The sequence below is a fragment of the Maniola hyperantus genome, chromosome 6, assembly GCF_902806685.2.
Source record: "Maniola hyperantus chromosome 6, iAphHyp1.2, whole genome shotgun sequence".
Lineage (NCBI taxonomy): Eukaryota > Metazoa > Arthropoda > Insecta > Lepidoptera > Nymphalidae > Maniola > Maniola hyperantus.
The window spans coordinates 7,982,617-8,008,858 of record NC_048541.1 but is presented as its reverse complement, the minus strand read 5'-3'; the positions used below and the strand labels follow the sequence as shown (position 1 = coordinate 8,008,858).

Genomic DNA, 26,242 nt, shown 5'->3' with positions numbered 1-26,242 from the left:
TTATGGGTAAAACGCGAAACATTTCGGACTTTTACCACGAAACCTTGGTAAATATTAGGTTTTACTGGAAAATCTTATAATTTACCGTAGTTTAAGTTTTCAGTATAACAGATGATACCTACATTAAATAAAATATACGGTGACTCGTGTTTGATGACCCTGTACAAAAACCAAGTGATGTATTACTATACATATAGTATAGTTATAAAAGTGTATACTATAGTTTCTAGTGATGCTCGATGACACACAAGCAGACCTTGGCCTTCAATGCAGCAGTAAATCTTTCGCACTCCTGCCATAATATTTTGCTAATGTAAGGAGATTAATCATTATTTTAAGAACCATAAATTTTGATAATATTTATTTGTGTTTAACAATATCTGACATTGTCATAGGTACGTGAATTTACTAAGTATTTGTATTTTAATAAAAGTCAGCCCATCGTGTTATTATTCTATGAACGCTCCTCTATATTCATTCACTATAGGTACAATGACCGAGACAAAGTTATTAGACATTAAAAACAAAGTTACGAGAATTCTATAATAAAAAGTAAAAAAAGAATAAGTATTTATTTTGTAACAAAGTAAATTATGTTTAATGTGTAGGTAACAGAAACTGACAAATAATATAAAAATGCAGTAAAATCTATCATAATGAAATTATGCTATGATACAAATTAGAAATATATATTAGGTAAACGATTGAGGGTATTTGGCTAATCTTACAAGTTACAAACACGCTAAATAAATAAATACATAAAACACTTCAAAATTAATTTAAAAAATGTCAAAATTGTCACCGATCATAATTTGATATGGAAAAGACAACATTGATTGCACTTGTGGTAGCACTGGTGGCCATATTTAGGTACGGCAAATAATTTCAGACAGGAGTGTAGGCGTTTGAGAGAATAATTTTACACGTGTGTGTGCGATAGAGTAATTACAACTAACATCACAGAACTATATTATGAAAAACGTCTCCACACGGCCAAGTTTGAGCATAGTGACGAATTGCCTCTGAAACTAATAAAACATTATGTTAGAATTGTTTCTAGAGAAGTAGAGTTCGTTAACGTTTCCCAATATCAGTGCCAAGGCGAATTTACGTTGTTGTACGTAGGCGAGTCATACACGTTAACGGTTAAATCATTTATTACATGAATTTTTCTTTAGAAACTGAAACAATTTCATTATTAAAAAGGATAGAGTCAGTTAATTAGGATAAAATAGTAGGATCTGAATATCTGATGTAAGAATCTCATAGCCATCATCCCTCGGCCTCGGCCGTGGTAATATTATGCTTGCGCGTAGAGGTATTTCTTTTTGGGTCTACGATGTAAAATAGCCTGATACCTACAGGATATCGAAATCCTAAACTCAACTCAAGTGGCGTGAATAGCTCCGTACGTACCTACCTAAACGTTGAAACACCTATAAAATTTTTGAGTATTTTTATAAACAATATGTTCCGCTTATAAATCCTCTAATTAACTGCTAATTACTAAAATCATTGCGATCAATGATACGGATCAGCAGAAGAGTTCACTAATAGAGTTTCTGTTTCGACGGAACTCCGAAAACATAAAAGCGTGTAAACATCATCAGTGAGGACGGCGATGAACAAACATGGTGTGCGTATGATTGTCGGGCCACGAGTTGAGCAGAGTTTTTTACAGTAACGTTGCCCAATCAGCGCCAGTGGCAGTTGCAATTATCGCTGGCACCAAATCGAATTACGATCAATTCGGATTTGCGCGCATTCGAACGAATATAAAACGGTTTGCATTAAAATTTCGTGCGATGCATGGGATGGGTTCCCATTAGTCTGGCTAACTTTGTTTATTTATCCGGCCTGGGCTGCATCCGGCGTCCAGCAGTTTTATTGTCTCTTTCGAGCTTATCTATGCGATTCACGATTTTAAAAAAATCGGTTGGATTCGGAGCTTTGAATACGATTTTATTGCGTTTGATATATTAACTATACGATTTGTGAAATAAATAATGTCATTTGTTAAATTTGTGGTCAATTAACAAGTTTTTCTGTATATATTCCAGGTATGGTTCCAAAACAGAAGAGCGAAATTTCGGAAACAGGAACGCTTGGCGCAGCAAAAGGCAGGCGAAGCTCCGATAAAGGCTGAAGGCAAGCGGGACAAGCCAGGATCCCCGGCGACGTCCCCGCACCCTGCGTCTGCGCCGACGCAACCTTCCCACCACTCTTTACCACATTTATCGCCACCTGACTTAAAACCCATCACCTCTGCAGGTAAAAACATTTTCTATAAGAAAGATTAAAGAATATTAGTCGTGTTATATATAGCTAAAATTCCTCTAACTCACTCACCTCTACAGATACCCACTAGTGCGCTGGACCTGCGATTGCCGACCTGCCCCCCAATTGTGTAAGAATAACCATTTCATGGCTTTCGCAATCGTCAAGAATTCTGCCCTTTGATTGGCTGTGATAAAATGTAAACAGCGAATCAACCAATCAAATGGCAGAATTTCTTGACGATTGCGATAGCCATGAAATGGTTATTCTTACACAATTGGGGGGCAGATTTTGAAGCTACCTGATTTTCGGCTTTTTGGCACTGATAGGAGCAGTAGGCGTCATGTGAGAGTACCTACTCGGAGCTAAATGTTAGTGATAGGACATCTGTCAATAAAGTGTCAATCGGTATCTACGCTCGGTATCTACGGTCGGCACATAACTGTCATTCTGTATGGCTTGTATCTTTTAGGCTCCACTTACACCCTAGACCATACACCAAGACACTTGATTACTCACAAATACTATTAGTATATGTATATAACATAATCATCATAGAATATTTACAAGTTATGGCGATTACGCACTGCACTTCCGTCATCCGAGTTCTATCCGTCATCCGTGAGAATACTAGCGATTATTTACGACATAATATGTTATAAGCCCCCATACAAAACAAAAAGGCAATGTATTTACACGGACTCTGATCGGACGAGTGCGTAACCGCCGCCGTTAGGGTGTAAAGGCGCCTTATCACCTTTAGTGGTCCCTTCCAGGCAATCTATGTGAAGGAGATAGATTGCATTGAAAGATGTTGATGTACCTACACGTGCAACTGTTTATATTTAATATGATAACATAACGTAAGATTATTATAAGTAAGTCATCCGTGCTTACGACGAGTATAATATCTCAGCTCAAATTTTATCTGTTTTAATTTAGAGTTGTGAGATTGTGATCTACTGTTATCTGCTGTTAAAACCTGTCACATGGTCATTTAAATATACTATAAAACCGTGTCATAAAAATTTAAACGGGACATTAAATTATTAAGATGACTCGCGACGTGTCGTTTTGACATACCAATTACAAACCTACTTTCAACGTACATGACCATACAGTTCGGCACTTCTTAACTTATTAAATTTAACAACTTAATCACTATCAACAGCATCTTAGTCCACCTAAAAATTAAAAATATACTTAGGTATTTATTTTAATAATCTGTCCTATTTATTTAAGTGGAGAAACTGACTAACTAACAATGTTCAACTCAAACTGCCGCGTCTAGACCCTTGTGAATTGACACATAGGTAGAGGCTTTCTCTTTAACGTAGACCCCTAATAGTAAAGGGGTTTCAGAAATTATACTCAAGCGACGCTGGGGTAGGTCAGCTACTTTTATTGTAATATTATACCTACTAGTATCTGCTAAGTATTTATGAACTGGCAAGATACCTGTATACCTGCTATATGCAACAATATGACATTGTTGCATATTGCATATCTCGTACATGTAGCTTTTGTACTTACATGCTGAATACTCCAAACCTTTTGGTGGAAGTGTTGTGGTATCCAATAGTCATTAACAAGTAATCAATCAAATAGCAAGAAATAGTAACAATGGCTATTCGCAAAAATTGTACTGAAGGCGAAAAATTAGACTGTACCATAAATCATGTTTTTTATGTGTTTGCTATTTTCGCATATGACACTTTTTTCCACTCTCGACAAATTGTCTCATGTACCTACCTAGTTATCTACCCATAGCCCATCTACCTTACTTATACTACGCATAATATGACAAAGGTGTTTAGGGTAAATAATAATAATATGGCTAGTAATGATATGACTAAGAGCCCGTGAGAGCCAGACCTTTTAGGTATAGAGTAAGACTAGCTTTTTCCCACAAGTTTATCCACGTAAAAATTCCGCGCTTAAAATACTGTCCCATCAATCAAATCAAAGTTATTCAAAAAATAAATAAATTAATTAGTCACCTTAATTGCATAATATTATTTGTCAATTTGTCTCGTAAATTAACCTAATAAGGTTAATTTGGATTCACTTCGATTCAAGAATTTGTGTGGAGAGTTAAAAAAATTACCTACCTAAGATATATTAAATTAGATTATTACTTATACTTAATCTGAAATCGCCTCTGTAGGTATTTTTTATATATAAAACTACCTAAGTGACGAACAATAAAATTATTTTTATTTTTATTCAGTTATGTTGGCGTTTCGTTGAAAGGCGCGTGGTCGATGAAAAATTACTGTACCTACCCACCCTACCCACTGTTTATATTCCCGCGCCGCGCGTCGTAGTGATAGAGTTTTTTTACCGCGTACTTTGTTTGCGTTTTATACTCTTATCATAGTGCCCCACCGTAATAAGTAATCGATCTAAAGTTTGAAAACCTTTCCTAAATCTGCTGGTTTGTTGTGGGGTCTGCTCAGACGTGGGCGTGATTGGAAACCTCGAAATATCATCATTAATTCTTATAAATTCAACAACTGACAATCAATAAGTGTATAGGCCATCCAAATGGGCCTCCTCTTGCGCCATTTTAACTCTATGAGTCAACTGTCATGTCAAAAGTACGGTTCACCTTTAAAATAAGGACTAAAATCGTACTTCTGACATGAAATTTGACTCAAAAACTTAAAATTACGTGTGAGGAGTTAAATGTACAACGGTACCCAATTTGAGTAAATGATTTGACTTTCTGTATTTATAAAACAAAAATCTCTGTTTAGATCTAGGCTCTATCTACAGCGGTAGGTACAACGCATGTTTCACTCTGACACCGGAGCCTCCTTAGAAAATGTTCCTCAGAAAACGCATCGTTGCATCATACAGATCTATCGCATTATAGCAATTTCTTATGATTATGGTTTTCCTCGTGTATCATGGACTTCGGGCAGTAACGCCTGCTTCAATCCAATATTTAAAAGCGACCAATATTTAACTACTAAGAAAAACATAAAAGCGATAACTCCAAATTACGACTGGCAGAATGAGCCTAAAATTACATCGATGATTCTGTTACCGTATTTTTAGATGTTATCTTCAAAATCTCATAGGTATGAACATTGATCGCTCGTTTTATAAACTCATGAGTCATGAATTCCTCTAGAGCGCCCAATCGCACTATTTCAGGTCCATGCGTGGGAGAGCATAACAAGGCTGGTTTTGACAACAGAAATATAGTCTTCAAAATAGAATCTAAAATTAGAAAGTGCATTGAAAAGTAACCATTACAATGATATATTAGCAAAATGTGTACTTATTAATAGAATTATTATTAGAAGCCAAGTAACCAGGTCAAGTTCGGAGCTTTCTTGGTCGAATGTTCCGCAGCTCTACTTACATTCGTTGATTGGTAAAGGTGTACTTGGTTGGATATTCGTAAAAAACCGACTCTTCTCTATATATTTTGGATAAACCTAAACACCTTAGTAAATCTTAGTACCATCGCTGTACTATTCTTGAAAAGCTATCACTAAAACGTGGTAGGTAGGTAGGTACGTATATATTATAAAAAGGAAAGTTTTATTTGTTTGTTTGTAGTCGATAAACTCTGAAATAATTGAGATGATTTTAATACTAATTCTTTCAATATTAGAAAGCTACTTTATCCTGAAGTAACATAGGCAATATATTATGTAGGTACTTATATATTACATTCCCCCGAGCGAAGCCGAATGGGTCAGCTAAGTTTTGATATGTTTCTGTAAACAACAACTACCTGTTACTGAATAAAAAAATAAATGGAATAGGTAGACACATTACAATTTTATTGCAAATTAAGTAGTTCGCGTTTACAGCTCGAAATAAAATATACTAAAGAGATTACGCGACTTTTTATGTCTGTATCAATTTGTTATTGGCCGCGGCGACATAATCTCAAACAATAAAAACGAGTCAGAGATGAGTAGCGTACAGGTGTTCCTGTTCTATGCGCGGCGGTAAACTAGAGGGCGTATAATGGCTTGCGGCTGGATTAATCACATTACTCCGCCACACCACTGTTCCGCGCTGCGCTATTCGCGCCAGATTTTCACTTCGGCTCATTTGCGCTAATTGTTCACGCGATTGTCACTCAGGCTTGAATAAACAACGGAGCGGCGGCAAGGATTAGGTGATTAGCACCTAATTGTGTTACCACGATTATTTCATATCCAGCGTACCTGCAGCCAGATTTCACGTTCAGGATTTGAATGCACGGGATTCATTGCACTAATTGCAATTTAGAGCTAGCTGCCTTTTAAAGTAGTTTTTCAATTAAGACCATTGAATCTAATTGAAATGAGGTGTTTCTACCTATAAGTATAATTACGAATATTGCTTACAGATAATATTAGTATTAAGAAATACTAGTTTTAATCGCATATCATCAAAATTGACTTTTCATAGAAGTTGCATATTCTATTATAACTTTGACAGTGTAAAGGTGCAATCGCAAGTGATGGTTTTACTTTTTATAGCAACAGTTTATCATTTACTTAAAAAATATTTTTTGTAGCTATCTAGGTACAATATTCCGTGCGACCGGTTCTCATCTTCCTCCTCTGTATATGTATTTAGTACCTACAGTTATCATGCTTATAAACACATACCTACCTTTTCGGATCAATTCAGCTAATTTTAATGTTTCTGCGACCTTTGAACCAATTATAATATTATGCTCGTAGCCTGTACGCTACGACAGCGTGGCGCCACACGAGTACTGTGGTAGCGCTAAGTTTGGGGTTATTATTATTATGTAAATCTACTTTTAAGCTAAGAAAATATCAAAATGTTTAAGATTATTAATAATAATTATTTATATTTGTGTTTGTTTTCGCAGCTAACAAGCTATGCGAAGAGTTGAACGGAGTGGGCGGCGGGTCGGAGCCTCCCGTGAGCGGCGTGGGCGGGAAATGGACCGGAGGCTGCGGTCTCTTGCGCCAACCTTCGGGCTTTCCCTTGCTTGGTGTCGCGCCCCCCAACTACCTGCTATCAGACCATCTGGGCACCCTCGCCAAAACGAACAACCATCTTTTCTAATGGTCACAACTATTCTAAAACTTTGATCGATTTCCTAATCAAATCAATTACTTATCGAATACAATGTCCGAAAAAGTTAATAGCTATAACATTTCAGTGAAAGTGAGTTTTGTCCGCTTAAGACGATAAATATCGACACTTTTAAGTAAACTCTGTAACTTAGTGAATATTAAAAGTAAAACATTCCAAGTGCCAAACAATTGTGTCCATTAAGTATAGATGACTCGCAATATTAAATATATCATTAGGCGTTTTTATTGTAACGATCGAGTGTGGACTTTATAGCCTTCAGTACACTGACATATTCGCACGCAGCAGCAAAACGACTAACTAGGCATAAAGATACGTGTGAATGCATCGGTGTGCTAAAGGCGTAGAAAAATAATTAAAAAGTGTAGATTATTTTGAAGTATGAAATTCACCATCCAATATACTTACTTACTTAGAATATGCATACTTTTTAGGGTTCCGAACTTCAAAAGAAAAAAGAAACACTTCTAGGATCACTTTTTTGTCTGTGTGTCTGTCAAGAAAACTTATAGGGTACTTCCCGTTGACCTAGAATCATGAAATTTGGTAAGTAGGTTGCTCTTATAGCACAAGAAAAGGAATAAATCCGAAAACCATGAATTTGTGGTTACGTCACAAAAAATAATTAAAATGTGTTTATCAACAAATAATTAGTTTTTTCAATTTCCAAAGTAAGATAACTATACCAAGTGGGGTATCATATGAAAGGGCTTTACCTGTATATTCTAAAACCTGTTTATCGTGCAAAACATTTTTCTAAATTTAATTAAATGTCTAAAAAATATTACTGTATTACGGAACCCTCGCTGCGCGAGCCTGACTCGTACTTGGCCGGTTTTTTTTAATTTACTGTGCCAAATTACTTATTATATTGTTTTAGGATCAGTGTGGAAATAAACTTTATTATCGAGAAATTATTTAAGAATAAGTGATGAGTATGTATATATAGACTTGTATACCTACGCTAACTGATTTATACAATAAACTGTAACCATTTAAATTTTCTAGTCATAGATCAAAAACCAGTAAGACATGCCTGATATTAGCAGGTGACTGCGTTGTGATAAGAAATAGTTAATAGTTAAACAATAAAATCTAGTCAAAATAAAAGTGAATAGTCAATTTAATTTACATTGAATTCTGTTATAAATTTATTTAATTTATCAGAGATTTATTTATAGTAAGTGAACTGTATCTTATAATGTTGTTCACGAGCTGACAACAACGTAAGGAGTCGAACAATGTTGTAAATATGTAAACTCTTGTACATATGTATCATGCATTGTAGTGTCGTACCCTGAGTGTACCTACGTAATATTACTGGAGAATATGTGGAGGGTGTTTTAATAAAAAAAGTAAAAAGTCACTTTTGTTTTTATTTAGATTTACTTATATTATGGTCAAACTCACAACCTTGAATGGGAAGCTGGAAGAAATCTCTGTTCAGAGATAAGTATTTCCAGTAACTATTCATATAACTATAACAGCTAACTTAATTTATTATTACTTTGTAACTACAATTTTGGTAGGTACATAAAAAATAAAAACAAATAAATAATATCATCATAGATTTTAACAAGAACACACAGTTTGTAATAAGCAAACGAGAGGAAAATACGGAAAATACACATTCCGTCGCCATGGTGACAACAAAGGTGAAATAAGTTTTCATAACTGCAATAAAAGTTAAATAATAATTAAGTCTGTCTGTTATGTACCTATGCATTCACGCATCGTTTTCCGATTCAGTTGACAGTTGTTTTAAGTACAGTTGTTGTTGGGACTTGCAAGAAGTCTAATCAACATAGTTGGCGTGCGAGTCGCACTGCAAGCATGCCGGCATTAAATAGTAAGATATAAAAAATACAACACCACTCACTGGAGTTCTCAATGTTTCATGAACGCAATAAATATCGTTATCGAACTTTCGGGCTGCTAAGACGTCAGTATTTTATTTTGAAGATTGTTTACAAAGCGCAATGATTCATGTGCCGCGATGCGCGCACGCACTCTGCGTCAAAATTACCAGACGTCTCTAACGTGGCCTCTTCGTAATGGTGATGTTCTTAAGTTAAGAACTATTCCTAAAATATATTGTAGTAGGTACAAACGTTTCATGCATGAGAAAACAATGCTTTTTATTATTTATTTTATTTGCGTCAATTTTTTTTTGATTTATCTTTAGAGAAATAGGATTTTCCTTTGTCGTAGGAAAATCGAAATAAGGGTAAGACTAAGGATGTCTTTCCATCAGAGATGTGCTAAGTGGCTAAGCTTCGGATATGTGTCAAACCCACCATTAGGATTGCTGGATTGTCATAGCATAGCTTAGCTTAGCCGTTGGAAAGGGGTTCAATGGAGCTAAGTTTTTTACATAAGTACTAGTTGAAGCAAGCTAAGAATGCGAGCTAGGCATGCTCGAATGTTCCATTAGCTATGAGAAATATGGAGCACAGCCAATGACTAAGCGTACTTTAGCTCGCGTTGTGCATCTTCTTCGCACAGCTACCTCGCACAAAGCTCTTCTGCAATCATTTTCCACATCCATTATTTAGGTTTTGTGTAAACACTAGACATAAAGTTTCGTAACTAAGTTTTAACCTCGCTCACCGCTTAGCTACATCGCACATCGCCGGTTGAAAGATAGCCTAGCCATTGCATCTATAAATTTAAAACTTTAAAGGTCGACGCATACATACGTTTATTGGAGTTGACTCTTTTTAATAACAACTTAAACTCGCATAATATGTACTTACGTTTGAAATTGGTATACTTACTGAAGACAAGAACGGAGGATACAAAAAGAAAAAAACAAGGAAAGATTGATTGTTACTGGCAAACTATTTTGTGGATTTGAACTGAATGTCTATATTGATGGAGGTTTGCTACACACATTTCAACAGAGCGAGTTAATTTTATGTTTTAGTTAATGGTCATTTATTTTATCATGAAAGTTCTTAGAGCAGTTACGCATAGAATTGTTTTAGAATACGTGCGTAGGTATCGGCGACAATGTTAGTTCAACGGGTGGCGGGCGCGTCATCATCACAGTGCATGACGTCTGCGGCTACCCAGATGTAGGTATTTAATATGTTTTTTGTTGACTTATATTTTCTCTCTAGCCAAGGGTTGCTTAGCAAAGATTGCTTACAGCAATAATGCCATCTTTGTATGCTACCCACTTTGTTACATTACATTTTGTTACTTTGGTATAAAGAATTTTCATTCATTCATTAGGTACGTAGGTACTTATCCATATCCATACTAATATTATAAATGCGAAAATGTGTATGTCTGTCTGTCTATCTGCTAGCTTTTCACGGGTACATCCGTTCAACTGATTTTAACGAAATTTGGTACAAACATAGCTTGCATCCCGGGGAAGGACAGGACATACTTAGGCTACTTTCTATCACGGAAAATCAAAGAGCTTCCACAAGATTTTAAAAAACTTATGTCGACGCGGACGAAGTCACGGGCATCATCTTGTATTTTATATTATAAACAAATATGTTAGCAGACAAATTCAAATGGAGTTTAATTGTCATTTTATTTTTAACTAGCTTATTCCCGCGACTTCGTCCGCGTGGACTACACAAATTTCAACCCCCTATTTTACCCCCTTAGGGGTTGAATTTTTAGAAATCCTTTCTTAGCGAATGTCTACGTCATAACAGCTATCTGCACACCAAATTTCAGCCAATCCATCCAGTAGTTTGAACTGTGCATTTGTGTGTGTGTGTGTGTGTGTGTGTGTGTGTATGTGTGTGTGTGTGTGTGTGTGTGTATGTAGTGATTGCTATAAGTTTAGTCTGTTTTAAAGGAAATTACGATTTAGGTATGTATTAATGCTTACTGCTTATACTATCAGTAAGTGCGTACCTAGTACTTTTTCACAGATAAAATATACATATAATTATACATATTAACATCTTCTACTTATACGCTTTCGTTTGAGTGTAAATATACTGTAAGAGAAATTAAATAGGCAAATATTTAAAATAATAATAGGAATAACAACGTTGAAATAAAACTACACCTAAAATGAGTTAACGTAAATAAGTATGTACATATGTAGTACACATGGTAGGTTCAGACAAGCGCTGGACAAAGTAGAGGCGATAGCGGTCAGACAGTTTGTTTCCTATAAAAATTTTGGTCATTTACATTTTATAAAGTGTTATAAATACATACTAGTTATTTGTACTACGAATAGTTTAAAACTAAGTACTTACAAATATTCTTGTGTTATTACAATAAAAAATCTGCGCTGATTAAATTATAATTATTTAATTTAGTTTAACTTATTTTTTATACTTATTTAAAGTACTTAGGTAAAAAAATGCAAGTTAGGCACTTTAGTTTTTCGTTGTAATCTAAATAAAGGTATAAAAAAAAGTCATCGACTTAGTCATCAACGCCCATAAATCCTCTACAAAGCTGAAGCGAATTGCCTATTGCCGCAAGGTATTCGCAAATTTTATGTAAAATAATTTATGGTATGAAATATAGTATTTTTTGATTTATGGTATGAAAAGAAAGAAAGGCATGTGAAATTTCTCTAAATAGTCAGATTATCGCCGAATAAAGGTTATTGAGTCAGAAGCTTATTTCGTAGCCTCGTCAGCGCTAACGCGGCGCAAGAGTCTTCCAGAAGGCGAAGCCTGAACACTCTATAAATACGCTGATTCGGCATTCAGGAGTTCAGTCTACCGGTGCCATCGGAAGAGAGATCACCACTCTACAGCACAACACCACACAACAAACAAACATGTCTCTGGAACGCCAAGTCCGCGCTAAGGTCAGACATCAATTTTATTATCATCCTAACACATAACATTACTCCATTTGTAAATAAAATAGGTACATCAAATTACGTCTCATTTTTTCGTAAAAACATTTTTTGCCACAATAATAATTGTATCTTATTAATAGTCAATGATACAATAATCACTTCATTTATAGCATACTCACATAAAAGCTTTTATTAGAAAAGCTCCAAGTAAAAACAACCATTTGTAAAACCATATTTATATTTAAAATGCTACAGTTAAATGTTATTTTATTAATTTTAAAAAAATCATAATAAATTTTAGTAACGACGCGACGTTTATAACGATAGTTGCTATTAATAAAAGCTCGCGCCATCTATCCCGCTCTGTACGCCTATACCCATATACGGCTCACTATAACAGTACCTACTCATTTTATTATATTTTAACTTTAACATTACTTTTTGAATATCTAGTATGTAATATCTAGCGATCTATCTAATACTTACCTACATAGCTACCAAATGAATTAAAAAGATGGAAAGCTTTGATAAGAAAGCCTTGTTTTAAAATTTGACAGCTCCTCTCCAAGCGCAACCCCGAACAGGAAAAGGAATGCCAGAGCTGGATGGAAACTGTCCTCGGCGCTAAATTCCCCCCCGGTGAACAGTTCGAGGACGTCCTCAAGGACGGCACCGTTCTCTGCCAGCTCATCAACAAGATTAAGCCCGGATCTGTCCCCAAAATCAACACATCTGGTGGACAGTTCAAGATGATGGAGAACATTACCAAGTGAGTGACCGTATTTTGTTCTTAACTAGAAAAATCCTTCTTATTTTATTATTATTATTCTGATTTATATCATCTGATAATAGCTGTAAAAAACTAGAGCCAAAATCTCATTCTCTTATAGTCAAGTTGTAACTTGTATGGGAATGGACCTGGGAACCCACCGCATTATTAACCCAAGAAAACTCCTACCATTACCTATGTGATTAATGGAAAGGGGTGATGACTCTCAGCAAGTAATGAATATGATGCACAGAGAGATTTTAAATAATTATAAATTTTGCATCTAATGTTAGCGTGATATTGGGGCCGATTCTCTTGTACACAATCTCTAAACTAAACTAAAATGACACGTCTAAATCAATTGCTATCCCTGTTATAATATTGCTTGCGGAAAAGGATAGCACTAGATTAAGACCTGGTTATTTAGTTTAGTTTAGTGATTGTGCACAAGAGAATCGGCCCCACTATCGAATTTAAAAACAATATAAAAAATATTGGCGGCTTCTTTAATATTTACTACTCTTTCAAGGTTGAGAACTGAAAAAAATACGCTTAAAAATTATTTCATGCCAAGTTTTAAAATTTTACTGGCGCCAATTAAAATTTTAAACTTACAGATCTCTACAAGTTGTAAATTTGCGACATATAATATGATATGTAGGTATATATCACAAATGATAACGACAGCAATAAATGTTTAAAAATGTGTTTAGTTGTGTAAAAAAAGAATAATATGAATATTCCTAATCGTAATATTAGATGGATTGTACAAATAGGTAATTGACCCTCGTTTATAACAATGATTATTTTAAACGAGGAATCATTTTAATGAGTCATTTAATTTCAGCTTCCAAGCTGCCATAAAAGCCTACGGCGTCCCAGACATCGACGTGTTCCAGACCGTAGATCTTTGGGAGAAGAAGGACATCGCGCAAGTTGTCAGCACACTCTTCGCTCTTGGTCGTGAGGTAACTTAACTTTTACTATCTTTTAATGAAAATAAATAATTAGCATGCAGTGTCTAAAGTTCGAATCGAAAAATAACCGGAACCATTTTGAAATCATTCAACGGAAATATTGGATTATTTTTTAATATTCAAGGTTATGCCGTCAACATCAACGATTCTGGTCAAGTTTATGCCTCAGTTTATGATAAATATCTACAGGTTTATACGACGCGCAACAAAATATTTGCTTGTATGAAACACGTTTAGAAATTTGTGTTGAAACTTTGCCAATATCCACAAAGATTTACGACCTTCGCGTAACATTGCCTCACTTTTCAGAAATATCCAAGGCGGTTTAGAGAGGCCGGGTATATTCGAATACCTGCTACAAGGATGCCATGCATGCATTCTTTCCTTCTGATCTCTTACTGTTTCAAAGAAACTGAGAATTCTACTTTTAGTTAGTGCAGTAGGTAGGCACTACAAATGAAATCTGATTTGAGAATAGTTAAGACATCAATGGAGTCATATTGAATACAAATAATGCACTTACAATTATTTCCAATGAACACACATATTAGGATCTGTCGTAACTGTGTTATTTTTTTGTTGCAGACTTACAGGCATCCCGAATGGACTGGCCCTTGGCTTGGCCCTAAGCCGTCCGAAGAGTGCAAGCGTGACTTCTCCGACGAAGTTCTCAAGGCTGGTCAGACAATTGTCGGTCTCCAGGCTGGTTCCAACAAGGGCGCCACTCAAGCAGGAAGCAACATGGGTGCTGGCCGCAAGATTCTCCTCGGCAAGTGAAGACCTCGTCGCATCCCAAAAAGTGATATTAATATTAAGTTAATTAATATTAAGTTGTATAAAACTGAGCACTCGGACGCTGTTGTAAGACTGCAACCTCGTGTATTTCTAGTCATGCGTGATGTGTAAGATTGTGCGTTCTCTTGGGTACCAAGAGATCCAGATGAATTACCTAGAACCTGGTAACATCTTATACTTTCATGTAGCACCAAGTTGGATCTGTATCTAGGATAAGAAAATTATTTATTTCCATTTATTTATAGCCTTTTGATAATAAAAGATTTTTTATTTAAGTATAATGGTTTTTTTCTCATATTAAGTACTTATACTAATTAATGCGAATCAAGTTAAGAACTAATACAATATTGTACAAAATTGTTAAATAAAACAAAGATTATATTTCTATATTTCTAAACATAGAAATATATGTTTTCCTTTCTACATACAACTAAACCGAGATTCATTCTGGTAAGTAAGAACACTTTTCGTAGATACCAACTTTGAAATTTTAAAGTGGCAAAGCCCCAGATTAAGAGGAGTATCAAATGGGAAAATGTGTTTGCCTGTCTGGTACCTTTTCATGGTCTATCCGCTACACCGATTTTGACACTTCAGAGATAGCTTTTGATAAACCTAAATCCACAGGGATGCAGTCGTAGATATTATCAACTTACTTACTGAAATAATTACTTAGAACTGTGGTTTTCGTAGGTAAACTTTGCAGGAAAAATAAAACAAGTCCAAGTAGGTGTTACAATTATTTAAAAGTCAAGAAAAAATCTTTACAAACAAACTTATTTTTGTAGCCAAAACAAAAGAGATTTATTTATGAGTGTTTTTTCTATTACTACTGATAGGTTTGCGCTTAACAACGATCATGCCAGGAAAGCTATCATAAGGTTTGTTGGAGCGCGCTTGCCTTGAAGCTACTTTAACCAAATAAGTTCTATTAATGTATTATTTTTTCTTTAATAAAAAATAATAGCACTAATAATATTAGCACTTAAAAGCTATGGAGGAAAGGAGGGAGGAGGGAATCCACACTTTTGCTCAACTTATCTTTACCTACCTACTCATATTTTAAATGCGAAAGTTCCTATCTATCTGTTACCTTTATATTCTTGATTCAAATTTGGTACTATTCAGAGATAGCTTGCACTCGAAAACGGCTTTTTATCCCTGAAAATTAAAGAGTTCCCAAGGGATTTAAAAAAAGTAAATCCATATGGATGAAGTTGCGGCCATAAATCCTGTAAAAAGCGCAAGCGAAGCGAGTGCAAAATTATTCATGTATTTACAAAAAATATTTAGATACTTATATTATTAATGCAAAAGCGTGTCTGTCTATCTAGTTAACTGTTACCTTTTCACGGCCTATATTTTTAACCAGGTACTATACCAATGATATTAGAAGAAAATAATATCATTGTACTATACAGTGAAAGCTTGCATCCCGTAAACATACATTGGCTTTTTATTCCGGGAAATCAAAGAGTTCCTACGGGGTTTTTCGAAAACCCCGCATATATTTCTATATGTGGACAAAGTTGTGGGTGGGCTTTGTTCTGTATTGACTAATAAAGAACAAAAGCGTGAGCGAAGCCAGAGTGAAATTTTTGCTATATTTACGAAAAAATCTATTGGTTATTATTTCAATCGCAATTAAGCATTGTAAATGCCAGAGCATGTCTGTCTATCTACCTATCTGTTACCTTTTCATAGCCTATATTTTTAAATTAAGGTGACGCTGGATGCACGTCCGAACTGCTCGGCCCACGTGGGTAACCTGTATGCTATTTCACCTAACATTGTGATAGAAAGAAATAGACTCAGTGATGAGCAGTGTAGCGAGTGCATGCGCTCACACTAGCGTCCGGATATATTGATGATGGCACACAGATAGTTGGACAGATGTCACCGATGAATTTTTGTAAATATATGATTTATGAAGGAACTACTTATTTCAATTATTATTGTATAAGATTTTATGGAAGAGCGGGGTCGCCTGCCACGAGTACTCGTAGCAATACTAAAACACTTACTGGGATGGTCCCAATTACTACGCACTATGTGAAATTGTTTTACCTACTGAAATAGATATTTTTAAATTTTTTTTGAATGATAATGATTACCTACTTATCTTTTGATGAATACTATAAAATCTCACTTACATACATACCTATTAGGTAACTACTACCTCAGCGTGTATAAACAACTCGTACTTATATTATATTATAGAAATCCATACTTCTATGAAGTGTCTGTCTGTAATTTCGAAATAACTACCGCAAGCTCATAATATTGTTATTTGAACTGTACCATAACAGCTGAATCAAATGTTTTTAAAAACTGTCTGTCTGTCTGTCTGTTTGAAGTTTGAACGGGCTAATCTTCGGAACGGCAGAACCTATTTTGACGGGACTTTTACAGACAAGTAGAGAATTAACAAAGGATACTTTTTTAACCGACTTTTAAAAAAGGAGTTGTGTTTTTCTACCTATGTACACAGAAATCTCCGAGATTTCTGAACCGATTTGCGTATTTTTTTTAATTGATAAAGAAACTTTGCAACATTGTCCTATATAAAATGTGGATTTCAACTCCTCAATCCTGATGCTGCAGGGGACATGACCACCAAAACTTATGGGATTTTGAAACTGTCGGTTATAAATTGATATTGAGAGGTAGGTACCTATATCTACCAAGTAAAGACTTTATCATTGAACTCGAAGACCCACTTCTCGACCCTGATGCTGTACCTAAGGAATTGCATTGCTAAATCGTGGTGATCCCACGGAATTTTAAATGAATCATCGCCCACGCCCGTTCGGTACCCTCATTCCGCACATTGTTTTTATTAGTCAGTCCACCAATCACAACAAAGCATTCTCCCCTGTCCCCCGCCAACATTTTACGATTTTGTTTTCATGTAAATCCTTGTATATGCGTACTCTAGGAGTTGAATTCTCTGTGCTGGCGGATTACCTATTAGGAACACATGATTACACATTCGTTTGTCTGTGAAAATAAATTTTGTTGCCTACACTTATCTATTAGTAGCGACTAAAAACTATATATACTATCTACTTGTGTATAAAAAAGTCTAAATAAATTCCACTTTGATCTCAAAAATGAAAATTTTATTTTTATAAGTAGGAAGTAGGTACAATTCAATTTCCCTCTAAAAGCCCACTACACACATAAACACAATATGTATCATTTTCTGTTTCAACAGTCACATTAGATGTATCATTCGACGCAGAACTATTGAAGCTCTCCATTTCATTTCTGGAATTAATAAACATACAATCAACGTAAATATATTGTGAGTATTATCTATATAGAATGTATGCAAAAAACATAGCATAACAACTTACAAGTATGGTATGGGTAGACCTTTTAATATTTAGTACGGAATTGAATGTTGCAGCATCATGTTGGATTTCAGTGGTACGTATATTGGGCACATTCATTTTATTTTCCTTGTTTTCTTCTAAAAGGAATGTCTTGAGTCACTAAAATACAACATAATTCAGCATTGACAAATCTGACAACAAATAGTAAATCTCTATATTATTATATAAAAATGAATCGTTGAATGTGTTGCTGATCGCAAATCTCGAGAACAGCTGCACCGATTTCGCTAATTCTTTTTGATAATATTCCTTGAAGTACGGGGATGGTTCTTATGGAGAGAAAAATTTAAAAAATGTCCTGAAAAAGAATCGACTGTAGGCGGTGCGAAGTTCGTCGGGGCAGCTAGTAACATAATAATTATATTATCCTAATCCTAATTCCTAATCTAAATATATAAAAGAAAAAGGTGACTGACTGACTGACTGACTGACTGACTGACTGACTGACTGACTGACTGATCTATCAACGCACAGCTCAAACTACTGGACGGATCGTGCTGAAATTTGGCATGCAGATAGCTATTATGACGCAGGCATCCACTAAGAAGAGATTTTTGAAAATTCAACTCTGGAGGGGGTGAAATAGGGGTTCGAAATTTTGTGTAGCCCACGCGGACGAAGTCGTGGGCATTTGCTAGTATCTAAATAATATCAACTTACAAACACAGTGTCAAACTTTCAGAAGCTGGCTCTAAATGGTACGGTGTGATAGCATCATAATCTAATTCAATTCGATTTTTTGCTTTGTCGTTTCCTTGCCAAAGAAAATCCCGTGATCCACTAAAATAGAAGTATAATATATAAGTATTTATTAAAATAAATAAATGTCATCATCAAATTCACCATCCTGGAGAACCTTGAAAACGACACTCGCGTCTATTTTTTATAAAAAGTGCTGGCCCGCCATCTTAGATTAAAAAATTAATGTCATTATCAAAACCAGCATCCTGGAAACCCTGAAAACGACACCCATTTCTATTTTTTGTGAAAAGTGCATGTCTGTTATTTTGGATTTGAAAATAAATGTCATTATCAAATTCAGCATCCCGGAAAAGTACATATTCAGTCAAATAAAATTCCCCTCGAGTCACATTGTTACTCACGTCGGGTGTGACTCACAGGAATAACCCCGAACAAGTAATGGCATTATCATCACAAGATAATATTATGGTTTGGAAAGATTCTGATGAATTTTAATAGATCTCCTCTTTGCAAGGGATTTGCTTTTGCGAGAAGCTTTTGCGAGTCTAAACCGTTTCTTTTTCCTCTTCCGCCAATCCATTTTTGTTTCTGTTACACGAAAACTCAAGTATATAATTAAATTGTCTAAGCACACAATATGACCTACATACTTATATTTGTAACTAGATGATATACGCGACTTCGTCCGCGAGGATATAGTGGTTTTTTAATCCCGCGAGAACTCTTTCAAAAGCGATCACTATTTCAAATTTCAGCCAAATCCGTCTTGTACTTTTTGCGTGAAAGGGTAACAAACCTATACACACACACACGCAGATACAAAATTTCGCCTTTATAATGTAAAGTGTGATTTGACAACCCTGACTTTCGGAATTCGGATAAGTCCAAATTATATTTTATTACTAGTTGATGCCCGCAACTTCGTCCGCGTGGAATTAGGTTTTTAAAAATCCCGTGGGAACTCTTTGATTTTCCGGGATAAAAAGTAGCTTTTATCTATCTCCATTCCAAATTTCATCCAAAACTGTTCAGCCGTTTTTGTGTGATTGAGTAACAAACATCCAAACATCCACACACACACATCACTACACCTATTATAAATGTGATAGTGTGTTTGTTTGTTGGTTCGTTGGTTTGTCCTTCAATCACGTCGCAACAGAGCAACGGATCGACGTGATTTTTGCATGGGTATGGTTGACCTGGAGAGTGACATAGGCCACTTTTTATCCCGGAAAATCAAAGAGTTCCCACAGGATTTTTAAAAATCTAAATCCACACGTACGAAGTCGTGGGCATCACCTCATCATCATCATCATGATCAACCCATCGCCAGCTCACTACAGAGCAGGGGTCTCCTCTCAGAGTGAGAAGGGTTTTGGCCATAGTCTACCACGCTGGCCATGTGCGGATTGGTAGAATTCACACACCTTTGAGAACATTATGGAGAACTCGGCATGCAGGTTTCCTCACGATGTTTTCCTTTACCGTTAAAGCAAGTGATATTTAATTAATTAAAACGCGTATAACTCCGAAAAGTTAGAGGTGCGTGCCCGGGATCGAACCCCCCGACCTCCGTTTAGAAGGCGGACGTCCTAACCACTAGGCTATCATAGCTTCACCTAGTTTATAATATTAGTAGGATATATGTAAACTACTACCACCAGCTGTCGATACGATGCATTCTAAAATAAATCGACCGACCGACCGACAGACCGACCGGCCAAGTACGAGTCAGACTCGCGCCCCGAGGTTTCCGTACTACAATAGTAAAATGTTTATCTCTAAATCTCCGTTTAGAGATAAGCATTTACAATGTAACTTAATTTATTACTACTATGTAACTAGAATTTCGGTACATATAAAAATGAATCGCTAAATGTGTTGCTGATCGCAAATCTCGAGAACAGCTGAACCGATTTCGCTAATTCTTTTTTTATAATATTCCTTGAAGTACGAATATGGTTCTTACGGAGAGAAAATTTTTAAAAAATTCCTGAAAAAGAATCGACTGTTAGGCGGTACGAAGTTCGCCGGGGCAGCTAGTGAAAAATAAAAATAAATAAATAGGTAAATAGTATTTTTTGACATTTTGCATGATAAATCAAAAACTATTTATTATGCACTAGATGATGCCCGCAACTTCGTCCGCGTGGATTCAGGTTTTTTAAAAATCCCGTGGGAACTTTGATTTTCCGGGATCAAAAGTCAAAGTCAAATGATTTGTTCAAAACAATGATATTAGAAGAAAAAGAGGTAGATAGGTTACTTATATCAAATTCGATGTTTACAAATGGCACGCTGCGTCAGCGCCGAAAGACTCAACACACATAAACGCATAGATAGTATTTTAACCTCACACAACAGAGAGTAAAGGACGGTGAACTAATAACCTCAGCTTCAGTTGCGCACGAAAAAGAGACGGTTATATTTTGCACTACCTCGTCCTGCACAGAAGAGTGGAAGAAGGACGGATATATGCCTAATAATGCGAGCGTAAAAGAGACGGGACGAGACGGTAAACTAGAAACTCCAAAGAAAAAAAAAACAGTAAAGTCTTTTCGGCTAATGCCGATTTATGCCTACACTGTAGTTGTATAGTAAAATAAAAACCTTATACTGTGGTATTTAATATATTACGAACTAGCTTTTTCCCGCGGTTCCGCTCGTTTTTAGGGTTCCGTGCCCAACGGGACCCTATTATTAGTAATAGGGTCCCGTTGGGCACGGCCTCCGCTGTCTGTACGTCCATCTGTCAGCGGGCTGTATCTCGTAAGCCGTAATAAGTAGACAGTTGAAATTTTCACAGAATGTATTTCTATTGCCGCTTTAACAAAAATAATAAAAATTAAATTAAATTAAATCCTTCCCTAAAACAGGAAATATGCACACTATTTGAATTGTCAATACTCACAAGAGACCTATCTGTTTATTTTATATTCTTTGATCGGAAACTTTAAAATACGTACAACGATAACTTGATACGTACTTATAGCATGTGACATAAGGTCGAAATTGCAATGAGTTGCATTTTACACGAACGTGCACGAGTTTATTGTTAAATAAGTGAAAAATACGAATTATATAAAAGAAATCGTTTTACTTACGAATGAAATGTGATTCCTTGACTTTTGGAAACCTTGCTTGTGTAGTTTGTGCAGAATTTCATCACACACGACGGCATTTTCGGTTGTTTTGGGAGACGAAAACAAAATACACATTACTATCAACGACGTCTTCGATAGAGCGACGACAGCGGGCGACTGAGCTCAGGTTTGCTAATTAGCTTAGTTTTAACGTGCCACTTGCGGTCCGCGTATAACGTATCTACCTATTTTCTTCTAATATCATTGGTTCAAAATAGGTAATAAATTACTCTTTTCGATTGTCAGTTGTTGGATTTGTAAAATATAGTGGTGATAATTATTTCGCAAACGCTACGAGGGTTCCAAACGTGCCCAAGACTGAGAAGAGCCCACAGCTAACTCAGCCGGGTATTCTTTTTATTATCACCACTTTACAAATCATAAATTAAACTTATTAGAACTATCACAAAGCCGAGCAACTCATTCCCAAGCTTGCTTATCATTTAAATAATCCTTTACAATGTAATAGGATTTTTTAATTAGTTTACGTTTTATGAAAACTTTGAACTTATGACAGTCACTTTGAACTTATGACAGTCACTTTTTTTGTTAATTTATTTATGTTTTTATATACGTACAATAAATTTTCAAAAATATATTGATTATGCACTGTCATAATTTTAACTTCTCTAAATTTAGTTCTCAGCGACTCTCGTGGTCCCATACTATATATGGCTCGAACAGCCCTTTTCTGCAGCACAAAAATAGAATTTATATCAGCAGCATTACCCCATAATAATTCCGTGGTGCCATCTGAATCAGGGTTTCTACTGAAAACCAGCGCTGTATGTTTTTGTACTTGTGCAAGACAATATGCATTTATGCTGAGTAGGGACCTTTTTTTTTGGGTTGTGCCACACATGACATACTTTATTCCGGCGCTTCTTCTACTTGAGGTTTTTTGACTTTATTACTCAAGTATAAGAGGCGCTGGGATAACCTAACCAGTTGGTAACTGGTAATGTGTGGTACAGCTTTAAAAAATAAACGTTTTTTCTTTTCTTTCTTTTTCTTTTCTAATAATATGCCATATGACATAATGCTGTGAAAGTAACTAAAATATACTAGTCTCGCCGTTTCTATGTCTGTCAACTGGCGAATCTTTTTTACCGCATATGCAGCAGAACTGTCTGTTCGATAAGTTATTTATATGAGAGCCCCATTGAAGTTTCGCATCTAACGTTATTTCCAGAAAAATAGCGGTATCCACTAAATCTTATTTATCATAAAAGTAGCCTATGTCCTTCCCCGGGATGCAAGCTATTTTTGTACCAAATTTCATCAAAATTGGTTAAATGGATGAGCTGTGAAAAGCTAGCAGACAGACAGACGGACAGATAGACAGATACACTTTCGCATTTATAATATTAGTATGGATAAAAATAAATAAAATCGGTTTTTGATGTACAAGTAAGGTCCTTTTATATGATATCACACTTGGTTTACTAATCTTACTTGAAAGTTGAAAATACTAACTATTCGTTAATGAACACATTTTTATTTATTTTTCGTGATGTAACCACAAATTCATTGTTTCAGATTTTTCCCCTTACGTGTGTTATAACTGGTATTACCTACCTGCCAAATTTTATCATTCTAGGTCAGTGGGAAGTACCCTACAGGTTTCATGACAGACACACTGACAGACTGACAGATAGACAGACAGACAGACAACAAACTGATCCTATAAGGGTTCCCTTTTCCTTTTGAGGTACGGAATCCTAATGATCTCTCTTTTTGCACTGCATTTAATCTGAATCCAAGAATTCCCGATCCGAAATAGCCGTAAGCAAGACTGTATCGTCACTTACCACCAGGTGAGATTGTAGTCAAGGGCTAACTTGTATCTGAATAAATAAATAAAAAAGTACTATTTGTACGAAGCGTTGCGTACTTTATTTGTAAGACGGACAGACAACAAACTGATCCTATAAGGGTTCCTTTTTCCTTTTGAGGTACGGAATCCTAATGATCTCTCTTTTTGCACTGCATTTAACCTGAATCCAAGAATTTCCGATCCGAAATAGTCGTAAGCAAGACTGTATCGTCACCTACCACCAGGTGAGATTGCAGTCAAGGGCTAACTTGTATCTGAATCAATATTATTATTATTATTTTATTACTTATAATAAAACTGTAACAGGTGAAATTCTGTACATTGAAGATATTTTGAAATTTTTTTTTCGAGGGCACTCTATAATCGATACTGAACCCAAAACTGGAATTTTTTTCATTTTTGTCTGTCTGTCTGTCTGTCTGTCTGTATCACGGCCGCGCATCACGCTGAAACTACTGAATGGATTCCAATGAAACTTGGTACGATTTGACGTCATACTATGAGGATATAGGATATAGGATACTTTTTATCCCGAAATTCAGCATGGTTCCCTTAGGAGAGGGGTTGAAAGTTAAAATGTATACTGAGCTGTAATTCATTAACGCGTAGTCCGATTTCATTCATTCTTTTTTGTTAGAAACCATACATGTTAAAACTTCAAGTGCCAACTTCTCAACCATCATCATAATAATCACGGGTAGCTTTTGTACTTTTGGATTTCAATCAGCTGTTTTAGGAATAGTTGATGTTGAATTGATATTAAAGGTACGCTTAGAATAAACTATCTCTGGTTTAGGTACCAAGCAACGACTTCATAATTCAACTCGATATCCCAACTCTTCAACCCTGATGATGCAGGGTATTACACTCCTAAGCCACTGTTGATTGTGAGATAATATTGTAGATGCCAAACATATATACCATTATTGAACTTTAAGTTCCAACTCTTCAATACTGATGCTGCAGGGTACTGCACTCCTATTCTATGGGTTTTAGGAACTGTTGTTGGTGAATTAATATTGTACCATTTACTATTGTACCAAACCACGACTACATGGTTGAACTCCGTTCACAAAAATCCACGCACTCCATCGAAATCCTATTCTATTCCAAACTTATTCGCAAGCGTGACAGGAGTGGAGAAGGCGGATAGGGACGTGTGAGGGGTGCAACGGATCAACGTGATTTTTTCCATCATCATCAGCCTGCGGTCGTCCACTGTTGGACATAGGCTTTCCCTAAAGAGCGCCACCACACCCGGTCCTCAGCCTTCCTCACCTAGCCACTTCCCGCCAGCCTCTGTATATCGTCGGTCCATCGTGCTGGAAGGCGTCCCACACTACGCTTACTTATACCTACGCGGTCTCCACTCAAGAACTTTCCGGCTCCAACGGCCATCACCTCTACGACAGGCATGACCTGCCTTCTTTTATCCCAGAAAATAAAAGAGTTCCCACGGGCTTTTGAAAACCTACATCCACGCGGACGAAGTCGCGGGCGTCAGCTAGTAAATAAATAAAAAAGTACTATTTGTACGAAGCGTTGCGTACTTTATTTGTAAGACGGACAGCCAGACAGACAGACAGATAGACGGACAGACAGACAGACGGACAGACCGACAGACGAACAGACGGACAGACGGACGGGCAGACGGACCGATGGACGGACCGACAGACGCATGGACGGACGGACGGACTGACGGACGTACGGACGGACGGACGGACGGACGGACGGACGGACAGACGGACGGACGGACAGACGGACCGACAGACAGACAGACAGAGGGTTCCGTTTTTTCCTTCTGAGGTACGGAACCCTAAAAATACAAAGAAATACCACCAGGTAGGTACCTACCTACCTATATTATTATACATATACAGGTACCTTTTTAGGGTTCCGTACTTTATAAGGAAAAAAGGGACCCTTAGGATCACTTCGTTGTCTGTCTGTCTGTCCGTCTCTCCGTCTGTGTCGTATCTGTCACACAAACCTATAGGATACTTCCCGTTGACCCAGAATCATGAAATTTAGTAGGTACGTAGGTCTTAGAGCACAAGTAAAGGAATAAATCCGAAAACCATAGATTTGTGATTACAACTTACAAAAAAAAATTAAAGTGTGTTAATGAAAAAATAATTAGTATTTTCAATTTTCAATGTATAATAAGTATACCAAGTGGGGTATTATATGAAAGGGCTTTACTGTATTGTGTGTATTCTAAACACATTTTTATTTATTTTTATGCATAATAGTTTTTGATTTATGGAGCAAAATGTCAAAAAAATACCTGAGTACGGAACCCTTGGTGCGCGAGCAACTCGCACTTGGCCGGTTTTTTAAAATTAGATAAAATAAATAACTAAACAAAGTTACTTACCTATTGTACTAGGACCACACGAGTAGATATCCCTACTAGGACCTCAACAACAAAGTCAGGTCAATAAACCAATGAATAAAATTGGTGTCC

General features: G+C 36.1%; 2 protein-coding genes across 2 annotated transcripts in view; both read left to right on the top strand.

The window, feature by feature from the left end:
* Positions 1 to 8,708, top strand: part of LOC117983192 (paired mesoderm homeobox protein 2B-like) — a 42,784-nt gene extending 34,076 nt beyond the window's left edge. The window contains exons 3-4 of the mRNA XM_069499415.1: positions 2,061 to 2,271; positions 7,130 to 8,708. Coding sequence (XP_069355516.1) covers positions 2,061 to 2,271; positions 7,130 to 7,329 — 411 coding nt within the window. The 3' untranslated portion in view covers positions 7,330 to 8,708. The remainder of the gene's footprint in view (positions 1 to 2,060; positions 2,272 to 7,129) is intronic.
* Positions 8,709 to 12,001: 3,293 nt separating this feature from the next.
* On the top strand, positions 12,002 to 14,970 carry Mp20 (Muscle protein 20). The gene is made up of 4 exons (XM_034969319.2): positions 12,002 to 12,160; positions 12,712 to 12,923; positions 13,771 to 13,891; positions 14,486 to 14,970. Exons 1-4 carry the CDS (start codon positions 12,131 to 12,133, stop codon positions 14,675 to 14,677), a joined length of 555 nt encoding a protein of 184 aa, XP_034825210.1. The 5' UTR covers positions 12,002 to 12,130; the 3' UTR covers positions 14,678 to 14,970.
* Positions 14,971 to 26,242: the final 11,272 nt, after the last annotated feature.

Bases quoted from the DNA above. Each gene is read 5' to 3' on its own strand.
- Mp20 (XM_034969319.2), top strand. From the start codon at position 12,131: ATGTCTCTGGAACGCCAAGTCCGCGCTAAG. The intron at 12,161-12,711 runs GTCAGACATCAA...AAAATTTGACAG, and splicing joins AACGCCAAGTCCGCGCTAAG to CTCCTCTCCAAGCGCAACCC. The intron at 13,892-14,485 runs GTAACTTAACTT...TTTTTGTTGCAG, and splicing joins TCTTCGCTCTTGGTCGTGAG to ACTTACAGGCATCCCGAATG.